The sequence below is a fragment of the Ochotona princeps genome, chromosome 5 (genome assembly GCF_030435755.1).
Source record: "Ochotona princeps isolate mOchPri1 chromosome 5, mOchPri1.hap1, whole genome shotgun sequence".
NCBI lineage: Eukaryota > Metazoa > Chordata > Mammalia > Lagomorpha > Ochotonidae > Ochotona > Ochotona princeps.
Window position 1 is genome coordinate 91,703,769 of NC_080836.1, and position 16,728 is coordinate 91,720,496.

General features: G+C 47.6%; 1 protein-coding gene across 2 annotated transcripts in view; it reads right to left on the bottom strand.

The window, feature by feature from the left end:
- Positions 1-4,584: 4,584 nt before the first annotated feature.
- Positions 4,585-16,728, bottom strand: part of NHEJ1 (non-homologous end joining factor 1) — a 96,471-nt gene continuing 84,327 nt past the window's right edge. Inside the window, exons 6-8 of one of the 2 annotated variants that reach the window (XM_058665025.1) lie at positions 6,724-6,841; positions 5,719-5,834; positions 4,585-5,007 (exon numbers count right to left, since the gene is read on the bottom strand). In XM_058665025.1, the coding sequence (XP_058521008.1) occupies positions 4,933-5,007; positions 5,719-5,834; positions 6,724-6,841 (309 nt within the window). In that variant the 3' untranslated portion in view covers positions 4,585-4,932. Of the gene's footprint in view, positions 5,008-5,718; positions 5,838-6,723; positions 6,842-16,728 lie in introns of both variants that reach the window. The other variant, XM_058665024.1, reaches the window with a different exon arrangement.

The window sequence follows — 16,728 nt, forward strand, 5'->3', positions numbered from 1 at the left end:
AGAGCTTAGCAGCCACATTGGGGACCCCCCAAGAACAATGGCACAGGAGAGGGAAAAGTGCCCTCCCTGAAAGTGTTCTGCAACCAAAGATGGGGGAACCCACTTCCAAGTGCCTCAAATGCAGGTTCCCTTGTCCCTACACATGGACAGACTACCTCAGGTGCTCCCCCCCAACTTACCCAACACAAGACCCTCTGGGGCTCCAGCCAACAAGTCAGGAAGGAACTTTGGTCAATCCTACAGCATCTCTCAAGGGTGCTAGCAATCAAAGGAAGCCCCTCCTTTGCTGTGCCCTCCCCACAACATGAGCTCTCTTCTCTTTCTGTATTTTTTTTCCTGTGTCTATAGGGTCTCCTATAATCTATTAGAAGTTTGCCAGCGTACATTCAGGACTTGTGGGTTCCACACATGGGAATTAGGGTACCCAGGGCCTGAGGTCTTTTTAGTGTCTCCTTCAGCACACAACTTGGAAAAACCTAGCCTGGTTGTTATCAAAACCCAGTTAAGATAAAGCCAACTCTTCTTTAGTAGTGTAATACCACGACTGTGATATGGACTCAAATCAGTGGCCTCAAACAACATAATCAAATCGATGGAGGGATGGCTACCAACAAGTGCACAGGACACGTGTCTGTTAACACCGATTACATTCACACAGCACAGTGAGGGCTGGGCAGCACAGGTGATCTGTGCTTGCCAAGTCACGAGGAGGAGTTGATTAAAAAGAGTTAGGCTTCTTCTGAATTCTTTTGCCACAAATCCTTCTACTCTTATAAGGAGGAGAAAATGAGGGAAAGGTAAAAGTGGTGAGAAGAAAATGTCCCTAACTGAGTGTCCAGAAGGTGACCACTTCCAGGAGCACTAGAAGCACAGCCAGTCCCCCACTTACCCTACTGCTTCATAGAGAGAATGCAGGTGCTAAGAGGGGAAGGTGAGAACTGGGGCAGAGAAGGGTGCAAAAGCAGACTGTATGAGCCAGGGACAGGCTCGCAGCAGCTCCATCCCCTAGGGCTCCCTGTGGGCACATTGCAGCAGGCTGGGTGGGGATGGCAGGGGTGTGGGCCAGGGTGCAGCTCTTATTGGGCCAGATTCTTCTGCAGTCCAGGGCACAAGGGTATCCTAAGAATTTTGTACTCAGGGAAGGCATAGTGAAAAGCATCCTTCTCCCTTCCCTTTTCTGAAATTTCACTGCTTTTTTGGGGAAACTGCTTGACCCAGAGAACTAACTGCTTGATGATGGGAAGAGAATGGTCCTGGTGGGATTTCCGAGGTTCCAGGATTGCTGTGAGGTGCTCTCACCCCATTTATACCCCACATGAGGCATGAGGCGGCCCAGCAATGAGGGATTCCTCCCATAGCCTAGAGCGTGCTTGTGTTGCCTGCCAGCTGGCAGAGCGGCCTGTAGGGCCAAGTAGGTCTTGCAACCTAGGTGGCGCTATTTCTCTACTTTTTAGGTCGAGTTCCTGCAGGAACTTCCTCGAGGTCCCAAGACCTCTGCTCCTGGTTTGCTGGCTTGCTCGTGTAAACCACCTTATATTATTTTTTTTGCTAAAAATACTCCAAAGCAATTGAAAGAGTCCCTTCTCCCACCAGCCAGCCCTGGCCCCAGCCCCGGCCCCGGGGAGCGGGTGGGTAGGCGGGGAGGTGGGCCACTGCTTTATTAAACACAGGGAAAACTAATATTTACGGAATAAAATTTATGGAGCAGCCACGAGAATTCGACCCTTTTATGTGCCTGAGGACTGGGGGGGAAGGGGGTTGGGCCAGGCTGGGGGCCTCAGGGAGGGGCCCAAGCCAAGGGGCAGGGCTGGAATACAGCCTGATCAGGCCAATTTGTCAATGTGGGGATTTCCTCAGTGTGGCCTGAGATGCATGTGTCTCTGCCATCACCCCGGGCTCTGGGGGGGTGGTGAGGGCTCAAGGGCACGGGTACCCCAGTCAGGGCCACGGCTGCAGAGTCTCTAAGGCTGCATTTCAACAACTCCCCCACAGAAGCAGCAACCTCTGGGAATAAAGGGGCCATGCTGGTTACCAGGCATGCTGGGGCTTAACTTTTTCTCCAAAGTTACACACTATCCAAAGTTGCACTCTTTGGATTTTTCCTTACAGCCTTGGAGGGTTTACAGGCATCTCTCTGGTCCCCCAATGAGATGTGCCCTCAAGACCATGCTCTGACAACTCAGGAAGGACCCTCCTCGGTGAAGGGCTATGTTATCTCCCAGCTTCCTGGAGAAGCCGTTCTGGTCCCATGCCTTGGAGATGTGGAAACACGGCAGTGGGCATCAGGTCTCAAGGAAACTAAAAACAATCTGAGTGGACTGAACCACCAACTGTGAGCGCCCCGGGGGCGGGGGCTCTGTGGCCCGAGGTAAAACACTCAAGGGGGAGGCAGGAAATGGTCGAAAGGAAATCCTAGGAGCCTCAGGGAGTTCATAGTGAGCTGAGCAACCATGGTAAGGTGCAGGGTAGGAGGAAAAGGATGGTTACAGTGGCAGACCAGAAAGAGGGATTTAACATCTCTCCTGGCGAGTGTTCCCTGTCAGCTAAGCTTCGGTCTGCAGGGCCAGCATCCCACATGGATGCTGGTGTGAGTCCTGGATGTTTCGCTTCTGACTGAGCTCCCTGCTAGTGTGTCTGGGAACTGTATGGGATGGCCCTAGTTCTTGGGCCCCTGAACCCACGTGGGAGACCCAGAGGAAGCCCCTGGCTCTTGGTTTCAGGTCAACTCAGCTCCTACTGTTGGGGCCATTAGGGGAATGAACCAGCAGATGGAAGATCTCACTCTAGCTGTCCTCTGTCTCTCTAAATCTGCCTTCCCAATAAGAATATAAATAAATCTTTCAAAAATTAAAAAAAAATTTAAAAAAGGAACAAAAAGAAAGTATTCCCAGGTTAGGTGGAGAACACTGTTGTAGAGTACTAGGCCAACTAGGTTTGAATCCTGGCTGTTATTACTATGGGACCTTTGATAAGTCCCAGAACCAAAGACTTCACTGCCAGGGGAGTTAACAGTATCTTCTACATGTCATGCTGTGAGGATTCAACACCAGGCTCCAACCAGAGGGCCTGCTCTACAGAAGCTGCTCAGTAAGTGTCACATTATTATAAAATGTTTTCATTGTGGCTTGGATAGTGATCTCACTGTGACTTGACATTAGGACAGAAACAGCTCCCACTGGAGGGGACAGAATCATCAGAGGCACCTGACAGCTCTTAGTGAACCTCTGAACTCTACTTTTGTTCTGTTCTCATCAATGGACAATTTCAGTGTTTTTTTTTTTTTTAAGTGATATTCTTACTGATTGATTTGAAAGGTGGAGTGACACAGATTGAGGAAGACAGAGACAGAGCGAGCAAAAATGTGCTCCTAACTGCTGGTTCACTTCCTAGTCATACGGCCAGGGCTGAGCCAGGCAGAGCTGGGAGCTGGGAACTCCACATGGGTATTCCACACAGGTGGCAGAGATCCAAGTACTTGGGCCATTTTTGCTGCTTTCCCAGACTAAGAAGCAGGGAACTGGATCAGCAGAATAGCAGCCAGGATTCAAATCAGCATCTATACGGGAATGTCACTGGCACAGATGGCAGCTTAACTTGCTGGGCAACAAACGGCTCTTCAGGTGGTCTTATCAAGAAAGGAAAACCTGGGCCCGGCGGCGTGGCCTAGCGGCTAAAGTCCTCGCCTTGAAAGCCCCGGGATCCCATATGGGCGCCGGTTCTAATCCCGGCTGCTCCACTTCCCATCCAGCTCCCTGCTTGTGGCCTGGGAAAGCAGTTGAGGACGGCCCAATGCTTTGGGACACTGCACCCGCGTGGGAGACCCGGAAGAGGTTCCAGGTTCCCGGCTTCGGATCGGCGCGCATCGGCCCGTTGCGGCTCACTTGGGGAGTGAATCATCGGACGGAAGATCTTCCTCTCTGTCTCTCCTCTGTATATATCTGGCTGTAATAAAATGAATAAATCTTTAAAAAAAAAGAAAGGAAAACCTGGCAGTGAAGCCTGGGACTTGGCCAATTGTGGAGTGATGAAGAACTTTCTACTTGCCTCAGACTCTACTGATTGCCCTTAATCTGCACCCTTTTTCCTGCTTGACGCTCTGAGTTCTATGGACCAATTCTGTCGTCCCAGGGAACCCCCCAGTCATTTCCTGTTCTCTGTCATCCTAGCTTTCCTAGCTGGGTAGTTACAGGGTTATTTAAAGTACAGTGGAGAAGGAGGAAGCAGCCTACCTCCCCTGCCTCTTTCTCCCCCTGCCTCCTGCTGCCCCCCACCACCCGCCCCCAGCTGGAACCTCCCACGGCCCCAGACCTCGAAGCTCTTTGTTATTTCAGTCCCTCCTTGTGGCTTCACATGTTGTCTGTGTCTTGGTCACAGAGAAACACCCAGGCTTGGCCCAGGAGAACACCAGCTTAGTTTCTTGTCCTATGCCCACCACAGACAAGGATCCTGAGATCAAAATGTCCAGATGCAGGCTTTGGAGCTGGACAGAGGATGCCAACTGCACCCAGGGGCAGCCATGAGGTGGGGGACCCAGGGAGGCCAGGTAAGGTGTATGGCCACAGAGACAGGTCCTGGCAAAGGCAGGGCAGTCCAAGAGAGTGTGCTTTATTCTCTGCCAAGAAGTCAGGTGGGTCCCTGGGGAGAACCTGGCAAGGCAGACTTTCTGTGCCTTTCTACTGCTTCGTTCTCTAGCTGGGTCCTGGTAGAGAAACTCCATCAAAAGCAAATGCAAGATGCCCAGAGACTGGTCTCCACTAGACCAGGCAAGGACAGTGCCCCATGGGTGAGAGCCATGCTCCTGTTGCCTTTGCAGCCCCTCCCATCAAGTAGCTAGGGGCCATGGATTTCAGCTTGCTTGTCCAGGACTCTGTCTCAGGGATTCTGCTGCCAGGCTAGCTCCTTTCTAAGGCCATCCCCAGCAGTTGGGACAGGTTAATCGAAGAGTCCCCTTGGCTTCTTCCTCTTGGCTTTTGATAGCTGAGGTCTCTGAGAAGAGGTTGAAATAACCTAGGGAAAACCAATCAAACAAACTTAAGTGAACGGAGTTTAACAATTTTTTAAATTATTTTCAGTCAGAAAAAGATTTTTTGCTAGTTCACTGCCCAAATGCCTATAATAGCCTGGGCTGAGTCAAGCCACAACCAGGGACCAGGAACTTAAGTTGGGTTTTCCACATAGGTGGCACCTGAGCTGTCATTTGCTGCCTCCCAGCGTGCATGTGGGCAGGAAACTGGATCTGAGGCAAAGGAGCCAGGACTTGAACAGGTGTCCCAAGTGGAGTTTTAACTGCCATGCCACATGCCTATCCCAAGAGGGGTTTTGAATCAGCACCACTTAATTCAGGAAAGGAACCTTCCACTTCTCAGGGCCACTGCTGAGAAGAAGAGGCCTCTGCAGGTGGCGGACATGTGTTTTGAGCTTTGTGTCATGCAGTGAATATAAGACTCTGAGGAGTGATGTGTGTACCCCTCCTCCTCACACACTGTCACTGGAGATGGGACAAGGTGACTTAGGAGCCAAGGATGAGGGCTGCTGAAAGCAGACGGCAAGGAGGACTCTCCCTCCACACAGGCCCGGATGGGAAGCCTGGTTATACACAGCCCTCAACATGGCTGAGACTGTCCATGGGGGGCAGTGCCAGGGGCTTCCAGCTTGGGATGATGGGTGCCCACTCTTCCATTGCCCAGAACATCACTCAGGAAGCTGCTCGGGACTCACAGCGGGCTCTTTCTCAGGCCCTGAAAGGGCTGCTGCTGAGACGACTGGCTGTTCTGGCTGATCCACAAGTTGGTTGTCAGCAGTTTGTATGGTGGCACTGCTTGAGGTCAGCAGATCTGCTAAAATAAAAAAGATCAAGAGAAGATAGTGATGAATGCCTTCTTCCTATCAGGGAGACATTTGGATTCCCTAAGCAGCTGCTAAGGATCAGGCTTTGGTATCAACACATAAACAGCCAGAAGGAGCCCCCAGTTCAATCTTCAGCTGGCTTCCAGAAAGTCCTGTTTCTACCACAAAGACTGCCCTGGCCCACTTTCAGCAACCAGGGTAAGAGTTTCCTTGACTGAAAATAACCAACTGTTCTCCTATACTTCATTCCCTGACATGTCTTGAGTATGGAAATTCAACTTTCTCCTAGTCCTCTTGCTAACCTTCTTCCTCTTCCTTTTTCCCATCCAGCTATTTGAAAGGCAGAGCAACAGCGAGAGTGAGACAACAAGAACAAGAGCAAGAGCAAGAGCAAAAGAGTGAGAGAGAGAGTATTCTTGACCTTTCACCCACTGGTTCACTCCCCAAATGCACACAGTAGAGCTGGGGATGAACCAGGTAAAAGCTGAATGCTTCATCTGGGTCTCCCATGTGGGTGGCAGAGACCCAAGTATGTGAGCAATCACCTGCTGCCCTCTAGGGTGTGGCATTAACAGGAATTGGATCAAATGTAGAGGAGCCAGGACTTAAACCAGGCATTCCAATGTGAGATGTGGCCATCCTATGTAGTAGCTTGACCAGCTACACTATAATATCTACCCCTCTTGCTAAATCTTCTGAGTACTTAGAACTCCTGGCCATGATAAAAATGTTCCATATCTGCACTGTCACATTTGATAGTTACCAGGCTAAAAATCCATACCTTTGAAAAGTAGCTAGTGCCAATGAGAAATAAATGGAAAATGTTACTTTGCTTTCATTCATCAACACTTCTCAGAGACCTCAGGGACTACTCACCTGTGCCTTGAGGCTTCTGTCCCCTCTGTACCTCTTGCTTGGTGACTGCCAGGTAAAGACTCTGCAGACTCAGGACAAAGGACCTTCCATCACCAACACTGCAGGCCTCTGACAGTTTCTACAGAGAGAGGAGACCCAGTCTTTGCTTATTCTGTCTGACCAAAGAAAAGGGCTCTGATAGCCTGCCATCAGAACTCTAATGGTTCCCAACTGGGTTACAGCTAAGAGAGAAGATCACAGCCAAGCCTCCTGGGATTAACATCAAGACTTCCTTGGGCCCGGCGGCGTGGCCTAGTGGCTAAAGTCCTCGCCTTGAACGCCCCGGGATCCCATATGGGCGCCGGTTCTAATCCCGGCAGCTCCACTTCCCATCCAGCTCCCTGCTGGTGGCCTGGGAAAGCAGTTGAGGACAGCCCAATGCATTGGGACCCTGCACCCGCGTGGGAGACCCGGAAGAGGTTCCAGGTTCCCGGCTTCGGATTGGCGCGCATCGGCCCGTTGCGGCTCACTTGGGGAGTGAATCATCGGACGGAAGATCTTCCTCTCTGTCTCTCCTCCTCTGTGTATATCTGGCTGTAATAAAATGAATAAATCTTTAAAAAAAAACCAGACTTCCTCGGCTCAACTCTGATCAGCAGCTCCAGCATACATCCTTACTCCCTCTTGGTCTTTGGGTCCTTAATGTCTTGCTGTGAATATTCCATAGGTTTACAGGCTCTTTCTTCCAAAGGAATGACATCTAGGGGGGCTGGTGTACAACATCATCTTCCCTAAGTTGCACAGAAGACTAGTTTTAATGAAAACTACTCCCTAATTTCCATACTCTAGATGAAAAAAAGCCCCAAAAAATCTAGGATAGAGAAAGAACAAAATGGAGGTGCCAGGTGGAGAGACCCAAAAGGCAAATCATGACACTGTGATCACAGTCAGAGGAAACAAGGGTGACAAAGCTCTGGAGGCTCACCTGCCATTCCCGACTCCCCACTGTGGTTCTATTGTATTGTGCTGATTCAAACACTTATCATGGGAATGATGCTTCCCCCAAGAGGCTGGAAACTGATTCTTGAGGGATAAACACACTTAGCTAGCTATACAAATAATACAAAAATAGACTTTTGGTATATAGCTGTGTATACAGCTTACAATTTCCTGAGCAAGAGTCACTAGGGAAAATAAATGTCTTAGAAGTTTCCTTAGGGAGATGGCAGTGAGAAAAAGGTTGACAATCCCTGCTACAATTGCATGATATTACATGTTCCCCTCACCAAAGGATGAACCATGACTTTAAAAGTACACAGAATGCTATGTCTAGTTTTATATACTTGCCTGAACCAAGCTGAAATCATGGTTGAAGACTGAACAGAGTGCACTAGAAATGACAGAATGTGGTGTCCAGCAGTCCCAAACCTGGCTGCACTTCAGAATCTTGGGAAAGGCCTGGAATGACTTCCCCTGTCCCTATGCAGCCTGGCATGCACTGCCAACTGTCACTGTCCCAGCCAAGTTAGCAGGTCCCCAAGAACAACTCCCACGGGAAACAACCCAAGAATCCTGCAGCTCATGTCAAGGGCACCTCTCTGTGCAACAGGGCATTCATTCCTGAGAACCCCCTGTGGGAGAGGGCAGCAGAGAGAAGGTGGGAGACACTAGAAGGGAGGTGCTGAGCCTCAGACAGAATTACAGCTATCCTTCCCTAAGTGTTGTGATAGCCGGAGAACTTACTGTTGCCCAGGAAATGTATGTTACAACATACATCCAACCCTACCCCCCATAAAGACCATATCATGCTTGGACTTTCACTGTAAACCACAGGCAATGACTCACGAGCCTTGAGCTGAGACTTTACCTCCTGCCAGGAATCAGGCTAGGAGTCTCAACAGCCCTTTGGCAGCATGCCCCATGAGGAATGACCTGAGACAGCGAAGGTAAAACTCTCAGGCCACACCACATCCACCCTCCCTCACCCTCCTTCCTGGGTTCAGTTCTCCAACTCCCAAGCCACCTCTTCCCTGAAAAGAAGGTCCTCTACACTATAGCCAGAGAGCCCTGGCAGTGGGGAGGCAAACAGACTTATCTCCCTCCTTACAGCTCATGTCTCTAGGCTGTCTGCTCATACTGCTCAAACCTTGTAGCCTTCCTAAGTATCCTTCTTACACAGCTGGGTAGGTGCTGTGCTGTCAGTACAAATGGGTTGGGCAGAATCAAGGCAGTCCAGGGTCATTTCCTCCTTCGCTTTCTATGGAACTAAACACTCATAAATTTTCCAGAGTGATCTTTACCCAGCTCATGTATTCAACCTCAAAAATAAAACGCCAGAAATGAAAGGCCATTGCCACCAGTGCTGCCCTGTATCTAAGGCCATATCTGGAACCTGATGTTAGCTCTTCCTCTCTCAGAAAGATCTGGTCCTTCAGGTGCTGCTAGAGGTGATCCCTGAGAATGCATGCTCTCAGGAAAGCGGGATGGCTGTATTTTGAGGAACAGACTATTCATATTTTTGCTCAGTATTTATTATACGTTAGTTAGTGCTTTAAGTATTTCAAGTGTATTAGCCCGTTCTTGTTTTATTGACTGCTACCTCTGTGGCATTCTAGAATTGCCCCTAGTCTATGATAGGAATTCAATGACATCAAGAGCATGAGAGGAGCCCAGCGCAGTAACCTAGTGGCTAAGTCCTCACCTTGCACACACCTGGATCCCATATGGGTGCCAGTTTGTATCCTTGCAGCTCCACTTCCCATCCAGCTCCCTGCCTGTAGCCTGGGAAAGCAGTCAAGGATGGCCCTAAGCCTTGGGACCCTGCACCCATGTGGGAGACCTAGAGGAGACTCCAGGCTCCTGGATCCCATATGGGCACGAGTTTGTACCCTGGTGGCTCCACTTCCCATCCAGCTCCCTGCCTGTGATCTAGGAGAGCAGCAGAGGACGACCTAAAGTCTTGGGACCCTGCACCCACATGGGAGACCTAGAGGAAGCTCCTGGCTCTTGGCTTTGGATCAGCTCAGCTCTGGCTATTGTGGCCACTTGGGGAGTAAACCAGAGGATGGAAAATCTTCCTCTCTGTCTTTCCAATAAAAAAATAAGTAAATAAATATATATATTTTTAAAGTATAAGAGGCACTAAAATATTCCTGTTTGCCTGAGGTCATTAATCAGAGCAGACAAGTGGTAGAGCAAGATTAGATTCCATGCAATCTGGGTCCAAGGACTTGAGCCCCTGACACCCATGTGGGAGATCAAAATGGAATTCATGGCTCCTGACTCGGACCTAACCCAGCCCTGGCTGTTTGTGGGCTTTTGGGGAGTCAACCAGTAGACAGAAGATCTCTTTCTCTCCTTCTCTCTCTCTCTCCTCTCATTCTTACATTTCAACTAAATAAATCTTTAAAGAGAGAAAGAGAAAAAGAGAGAGAGAGAGAGAAAAGGTCACAGAAGTCTGGCTCTAGGGCCCATGCACATTATCACTGCTCTCCTTACTTCTTGGAATAGAAGATTTTTAGTCAAAAGGTTAATCCAGACTCTCTCATGATTACAATCCACAGTCCATGGCACCTGCCATCCAGCTGAGGAACAAGCTCTCCAAGATGACAAGAAATGAGTGAGCAGACAGAAAGGAGGTAGCTGGTCCAGACTGGACCCCATAAGGACTGACAGGCCACACTCACAGTCCGATTCTGGCAGTCCCCATTGCCACAGATTCCTTAGGTGCCATTCTCAGAACACAGGGCAGGGAAAGGCCTGCATTTGGGAGGGAGAATGCTGGCTCCCTGGGCAGAACAATGGTAGGATCCAGCTGGGGCAGGCAGCAGAGATCAAAGGGAGAATCTGAATAAGGACTAAGCAAAGCAAATAGTGCCCCCGTTAGAAGTACAACTGAGCCAGGATCATGATGTACCAGCCACAAAGCGGGTCACTGCCCAGAGTGGGAGGGGAAGAGGCAGGTCAGCCTACTGTATAACACGTTCATCTGATTAACCCAGAATCAATTTTAGCCAGCAAACTGCTGTGGGGGTTCTACTGTGTGCCAAGCACTTCAGGGCTGGCAGCAGGGGAAATGGATGCATCAATCCTTCTTTCCTCTTAACAGGGCTAACCTCAGGTAAAGTGAAGTAAGTCAGGGTCTCTGCCTCAATGGGTTCATATTCATGTGCGCGAGATGGGCACATAGAACTTCTTTTGTTTTACTTTTCAAGAGATTAGCTGCAACAGAATTACAACAAAAAGGGGGTGGTGATAGTAAAAAAAGGGACGTGTTCTGACTGAGAGTAAATAGCTCAAGAGGTGGTGACTTCAAGGTAAGCCTTGCAAGTTAGACTTTGAACGTGATGTTAGTACGTGAGGCACAGGTGTCAGAAGACAGGCTATGTGGACAGATCTTGGGGGAGGGACAGAGGGCTAAGTTCACAGAGCAGACAGCAAAGGACTTGGTTTTCTGAATTAAGGGTAATGCCCACGGGAATTTCCTTCTGTCTCACAAAATGACTTCCTCTGCTACAAAACTGTTTGCCAAGCCTCTTTGGCTCCAAACTGATATTGAAACTATGAGGAATCAGAAGCCCCCCACCCACCCCCAACTCCTGCCCTAGTTTCCATTTCTAGGCTCTCTGCTACAGTTACTTGAACTCTTTTAGTACTTCTTTAGTACTTACTAATTTTTAGTACTTACTTCGAGTACTGTGACTTTGCAATAAGCTGTTCTGATTCCCTATCACCACTGCTGCTGCACAGTCCTATCAGAAGCTCCAGGACGAGCAACACTGTAGAAAGCCACAAGGATTGTACTTCTCCTGTGCCTCCTGTTGTCCATTTGGGTCCGAGGGATCCAACTCCTGCACCTTCCCTGGCCCTTTTTTCACAGTAATTCCCATCTTCATCAAATCTAAAACTCACTCTGAGGGGCCCTAGAAATTCTAACATTCCCTCTGCATTTGCTGGAGAGATTCCAACTGCCATTTTCAGTGAGAAACAAGTGGTCTGCCTCTCGCTCCTTTTCTCTGAGACTTTCAGAAAAGGAACCTTTACCGTCCTGGGGAAAGAAAGGCTTAACCCTAATATACAGCTTACCCTGCAAATACAGGCCCATTTCTGCAGCTACAAGTGTGACAGAGAAAAAAAGACCAGAAAGCAAGCTACCTGGAGCTCTCCAGCATCTGTCTTTGAGCAAGTCATGGGTTCTGGCAGCAACCACAGAAGCTGGTGTAGTCCAAAGTCCTGGCACCGACTCTTACCGTATCATAACTACCAGGGCAGAGGCCCTGACATTTGACTTCTCCACAGGTAAGAAATCGTTTCCCACCTCTTGCAATCCAGAGAACTCTGCTTGTCTGGACATAGTTTTCCTTCCCCCTAAGTCCAAGTCTCAGTGTAGGGAATCATGGCAATGTCTGTCATTAGCTTCTCTCAGGCACAAGAGCATATTAGGGATTTGTCTAGGATCTCAGGTTGCCAGAGATTTTGCTAAAATAAGTATAAAGAAACAAGAAACATGATATATGAGAGGACTCTAGTGAGGAAGACTATAAGAGACGCACCTCTGAGGCAGGTGTTTGGTTCAACGGTTAAGACTCCACTCGGGGTGCCTGCATCCTGTAAGAGTATCTGGTTCAAGTCCAAGCTCTTCAATCTAGCTTCCTGCCAATGCATATCCTGAGAGACAGTGTTGATGGGACAAGTACCTAGGTTGCTGTCACCCACGTGTGAGACCTAGATTGAGTTCCAGGGTCCTGGTTTTGGCTTGGCCTACCTCTGGCTATTCTAGGCATTTGGAGAGTGAATCATTAGATTGGAGCAATCTATCTCCCTCTCTGTCGCTCTTCATGTCAAATAAAATGAAATATATATATATATAATATATATTATGTATAATATATAGTATATATAATATATGTATAAATATATATATATATTTTTAAAAACTTAAAAATACCAAGAAATTCAACACTCCTCTGCCAATCCATTCATATTTAACAGAAGTTACTATCTGCTATGGTGTTCAGTACAGCATAGACATGGAGGATATAGTGTGGTAAACAAAAGAAATTAAAATCTCTTGAAGTTTATGTTCTAGGGAGATCAGCACAAACACACAGGTAGTTAAAGCATACTCCGTTAGATGAGGACAGTACCAGATCCACAAAGGTGCCATGGAATGAGGGTAAAAATATGTGCAGTGTTCAACACAGGCCAAGAAACGCATCACTGAGACAGAGTGACATCTCAAAGAACTGCATGAAAGAGAGAGAGAATGACCTCTGAGGCCATTGGAATCAAGAAACCAGAACCCCAGTTGGCCTTGAACAGTCCCTTTTTACGTTGATTTGCCCAGTTTCATCAAGGATTCCCTTTCTTTCTTAGAAGTGTCTCAACTTGTAGGCTAAATTAAATAGCTGTCCTCCACTAGAGAAAGAACATTGGCAGATAAATGGATGTACCTACAGTTTATTTGTAATCATGAGCTCATGTGGCAAACTCTTATTCTGTAGGTTATGAGGCCACTAGATCTTAGCAGCAGATGATGAAATGATATGAGTTATATTTTTAAAAGATCACTTTGAGTATGAAAGGGCCAGGAAAGAAGCAGACAGCCCTGTGAGGAGGCAGCAATGGAGATGGTGAGAAGTAATGATAATGATGGGTACACTTGAAGATATAACCGACGTAACTTCAGACTGATGGACTGCGTGTGAGGGGGTAAGGATGACCTCACTCAAGAGAATAAGGAAGATCCCAAAACCTAACAGGAAATTCCCAAAACAAAGATGAACTAACAGAGCCCCTAGGTGCATAAAACAGACCCTACTTTGGCAGTAAAAAAGTGAGAATCAGAAGGAAAGGCAACTCAATGTCCAAGGAAAGCATCAGTTAGAAACAGAAAGCCTCAAATGCTTTTCAGTAGAAGAAGTAAGACTGCTCAGGAATTAGGAAAGAAATTCCTAGGATAAAAGAGCGGGAGAGAGAGAGAAAATGGAAACAAGCTTTAAGTTCTGGCTGCAGAGTCTTAAGGACTTGGATTTGTATCTAAGATCTTCTACTTGCCAGTTGTGACACTTTGGGCAGGTTATTCTATTTAGTCATCATCTTGTATTGAGAAGGGGGCTGAGACTAACAACATCTATACTGCAGAACTTATGAAAGGATTAAATGAGAGAGCAGAATATGTAGCCAAGTAATGTCCGTTTCCTCCCTTTGTGAGGCACACCGAGACGCTTCTTACCTGGCCCTATTCCAGTGTCAAGTGGACTCAAGAATGATAAAGTACATAGAAAAACCTGGATCTGAACCAATTATTAACTTTTCCCCAACTGGTATCCCAAAGAAAATGATCTTCTAAGAATTCAGTGACTAGTTAAGGTCCAGATCAGGAATGGAGAGTGGCACGGAAGCCCAGCTAGTAACCTGCAAGGAGTTTGCCTTACCTCCCCCAAACATCTTACTAGCCTGCTTTCCCCTCTCTAATATACAGCAGGGCAACACAGCTCTTGCTTTAGCAGGTCCTGTTCAGAGCCTGGCTTTGCCAGTGACCAAGTATGTTCCTAATCTCTTTCAGTCTCTGTTCCCACTCCAGAAGAACACACAGTGCAATCCCTATTGGACAGATGAAGGACACACAAGATAAAATGTGGAATGGTATCTGCCCGGTATGCCTCAAGCCTCCTGACCTTCCAACACAGCCTTCTGGCCTTGTCCTTTATTCACCCAGCTCTTCAGGAGGTTCCCAAGAGGCCAGGCTTTCACCCTGTTTTCCTGTGGGGTGGGAATGGAGGGCAGGTGCAACAGTGGAGAGTAGAGCTATGACTTTGCCCAGACGCCACCAAGCATAAACAGCTTGCTTCCCACAACATGTCATCCAAACTGTTCTGCACAGCCTAATGGGTCCAGCAATGCTTCTACCAGGAACTCTTTCTCACTGCCACTTCCTGCTTCTAAGTATGCCTTGTCCAACAGGCTCAGCTAGACTGTTTCTGTTTTAAGGCAATACTCTCAATAAGCTCTCTTTGGAAAATTAAAAAAACATGACCTGCAGCTATGTCATCCAAACAGCTCACAAATGATTCCTGATGGGATTAATCTCACAGTTTCCTTAAAGTCTGAGACAGTAAGGAAAAAATAATATTGATAACAGAAAAAGAGGAAAGAGATCGTGGTGATGTTCAGGTTTTGGAAAGACCATCTCATGCTCCCTTCTTGTCACATCATCCTCCACAGCAGCTCCCCGGATGAGCTGTTCCTGAGTTTCAGGCAAGATCCAACCTTGAGGCTGCTTTTTGTCTCTCACCAAGCATTCACCTACCAGTCACTGAACAGAAACCTTGCTGATATGGGAGAGAAGGTAGACCCTTTAGGTACACAAGGCCTGCTGCCCTTGAAGGGCCGTATGTGGAATCAATGAGACAGCCGACATGGCTCCTGTGTTTGGTCTGAGTTGGCTTTGTTTGGGTCTGTGCCTCCAATAAGACCTTGTTTGTCCATTCTGTCCTGCACTGCTGACTTCAGAGCATCTATTCAGAGCTGGACTAGAAACAAAAAGAGCACAGGGGGGCCTGAACTTTACCTTGGATGTAGGGATCTTGGGAGTTAATTATAGTACAACTCAGTCCTCCTCTCTTTTTTGTTTTTGAGGTTTTTGTTGTTGTTTGTATGTATTAATTTTAAAATATTTCTTTCTTTTTTTGGAAGGCAGAGTTACACAGAGAAACACACACACACACACACACACACACACACACAGATCATCCATCTGCTGGCTCACTTCTTAAAAAGCCACAATGGCTGAAGCTGGGCTAGTTTGAAGCCAGGAGCTTCTTCTGTGTCTTCCATGTGGGTACAGGGGCCTAAAGACTTGAGCCATCTTCTGCTACTTTCCCAGGCCTCTAGCAGGTAGCCGGATCAGAAGTGGAGAAGCCAGGACACGAACTGGCACCTAAATGGGATGTCAGAGCCACAGGCTGAGGCTTAGCCTAATACACCATGATGCCAGCCCCCATTTGTTTTTAAGACTTATTTTTATTTACTTAAAAAGGCAGAATTACAGAGAGAGGAAGAGGAAGAAAAGAGCAAGTGAGTAAGAGTGAGATTCTTTCAATTGCTGGTTCACTCCCCACATAGCCATAACGGCCAGAGCTAAGCCGACTTGAACCCAGGCACTTCTTCCAGGTATCCCATGTGGGTGCAAGAACCAAAGGCTTTCAGACATTCTCTGCTGCTTTCCCAGGCTTTTAGTATAGAGTTGTATTGGGAAATGGATGAGTTGGGACACAAACCAGTGCCTATTTGGGATGCTAGTACTCACAGGTTGAGGACTAGTCAATTGAGTCATCGCGTTGATCCCACTGAGGTTGTCCTAGGTAGCCTTTCTCAGGTGTATTAGCAGGGAGATGGATCAAAAGTGGAACAGTTAGGTCTTGAATTGCCCATATGGGATGCTGGCACCACAAGTGATCATTTAACAAGCTATGCCAACATGTTGCTTCCTATCTCCTACCTTTTAAAACAAGGCCAGAGAATGGATGCACGCAAGCTTCACCCAAGCAAGCATACATGTACATCACTTAGTCAAGTTAAGAAACTACTCTGTGTGCGTGTGTGTATGTGTGGCTTCCCTTCAATATGTGAGAATCTCGCTACCTCATGCTTTCTCCTAATGTAGGGAACACAGAAGAGGTAAGATAGTTACAAATACAAAACAGGTAGAGAGAAAGTTCAGGTCATACTATATTCTTAGACTCCCCTGGTTTAGTTTGAGGCCTGGCACAGTCCCTGAGGGAGAGAGAAGAAATACTGTAAAGAGAGGTCCAAACCGATGACTTGAATAACATCAGTCAGTAGGTAAGATTAACCAACTTTCTGAATGCTTTCAATGTGTTACATACTGGCTAAATATTTAAACACATTATCTCAAGCTGCATAGTTACCTTATTGACTAGGCATCATTTTATAGATGAGAAAGCAAAGGCTCAAAGGGATTAAATAACTTGACTAAGGTCACAGCAAATGGAGAAGCAGAAA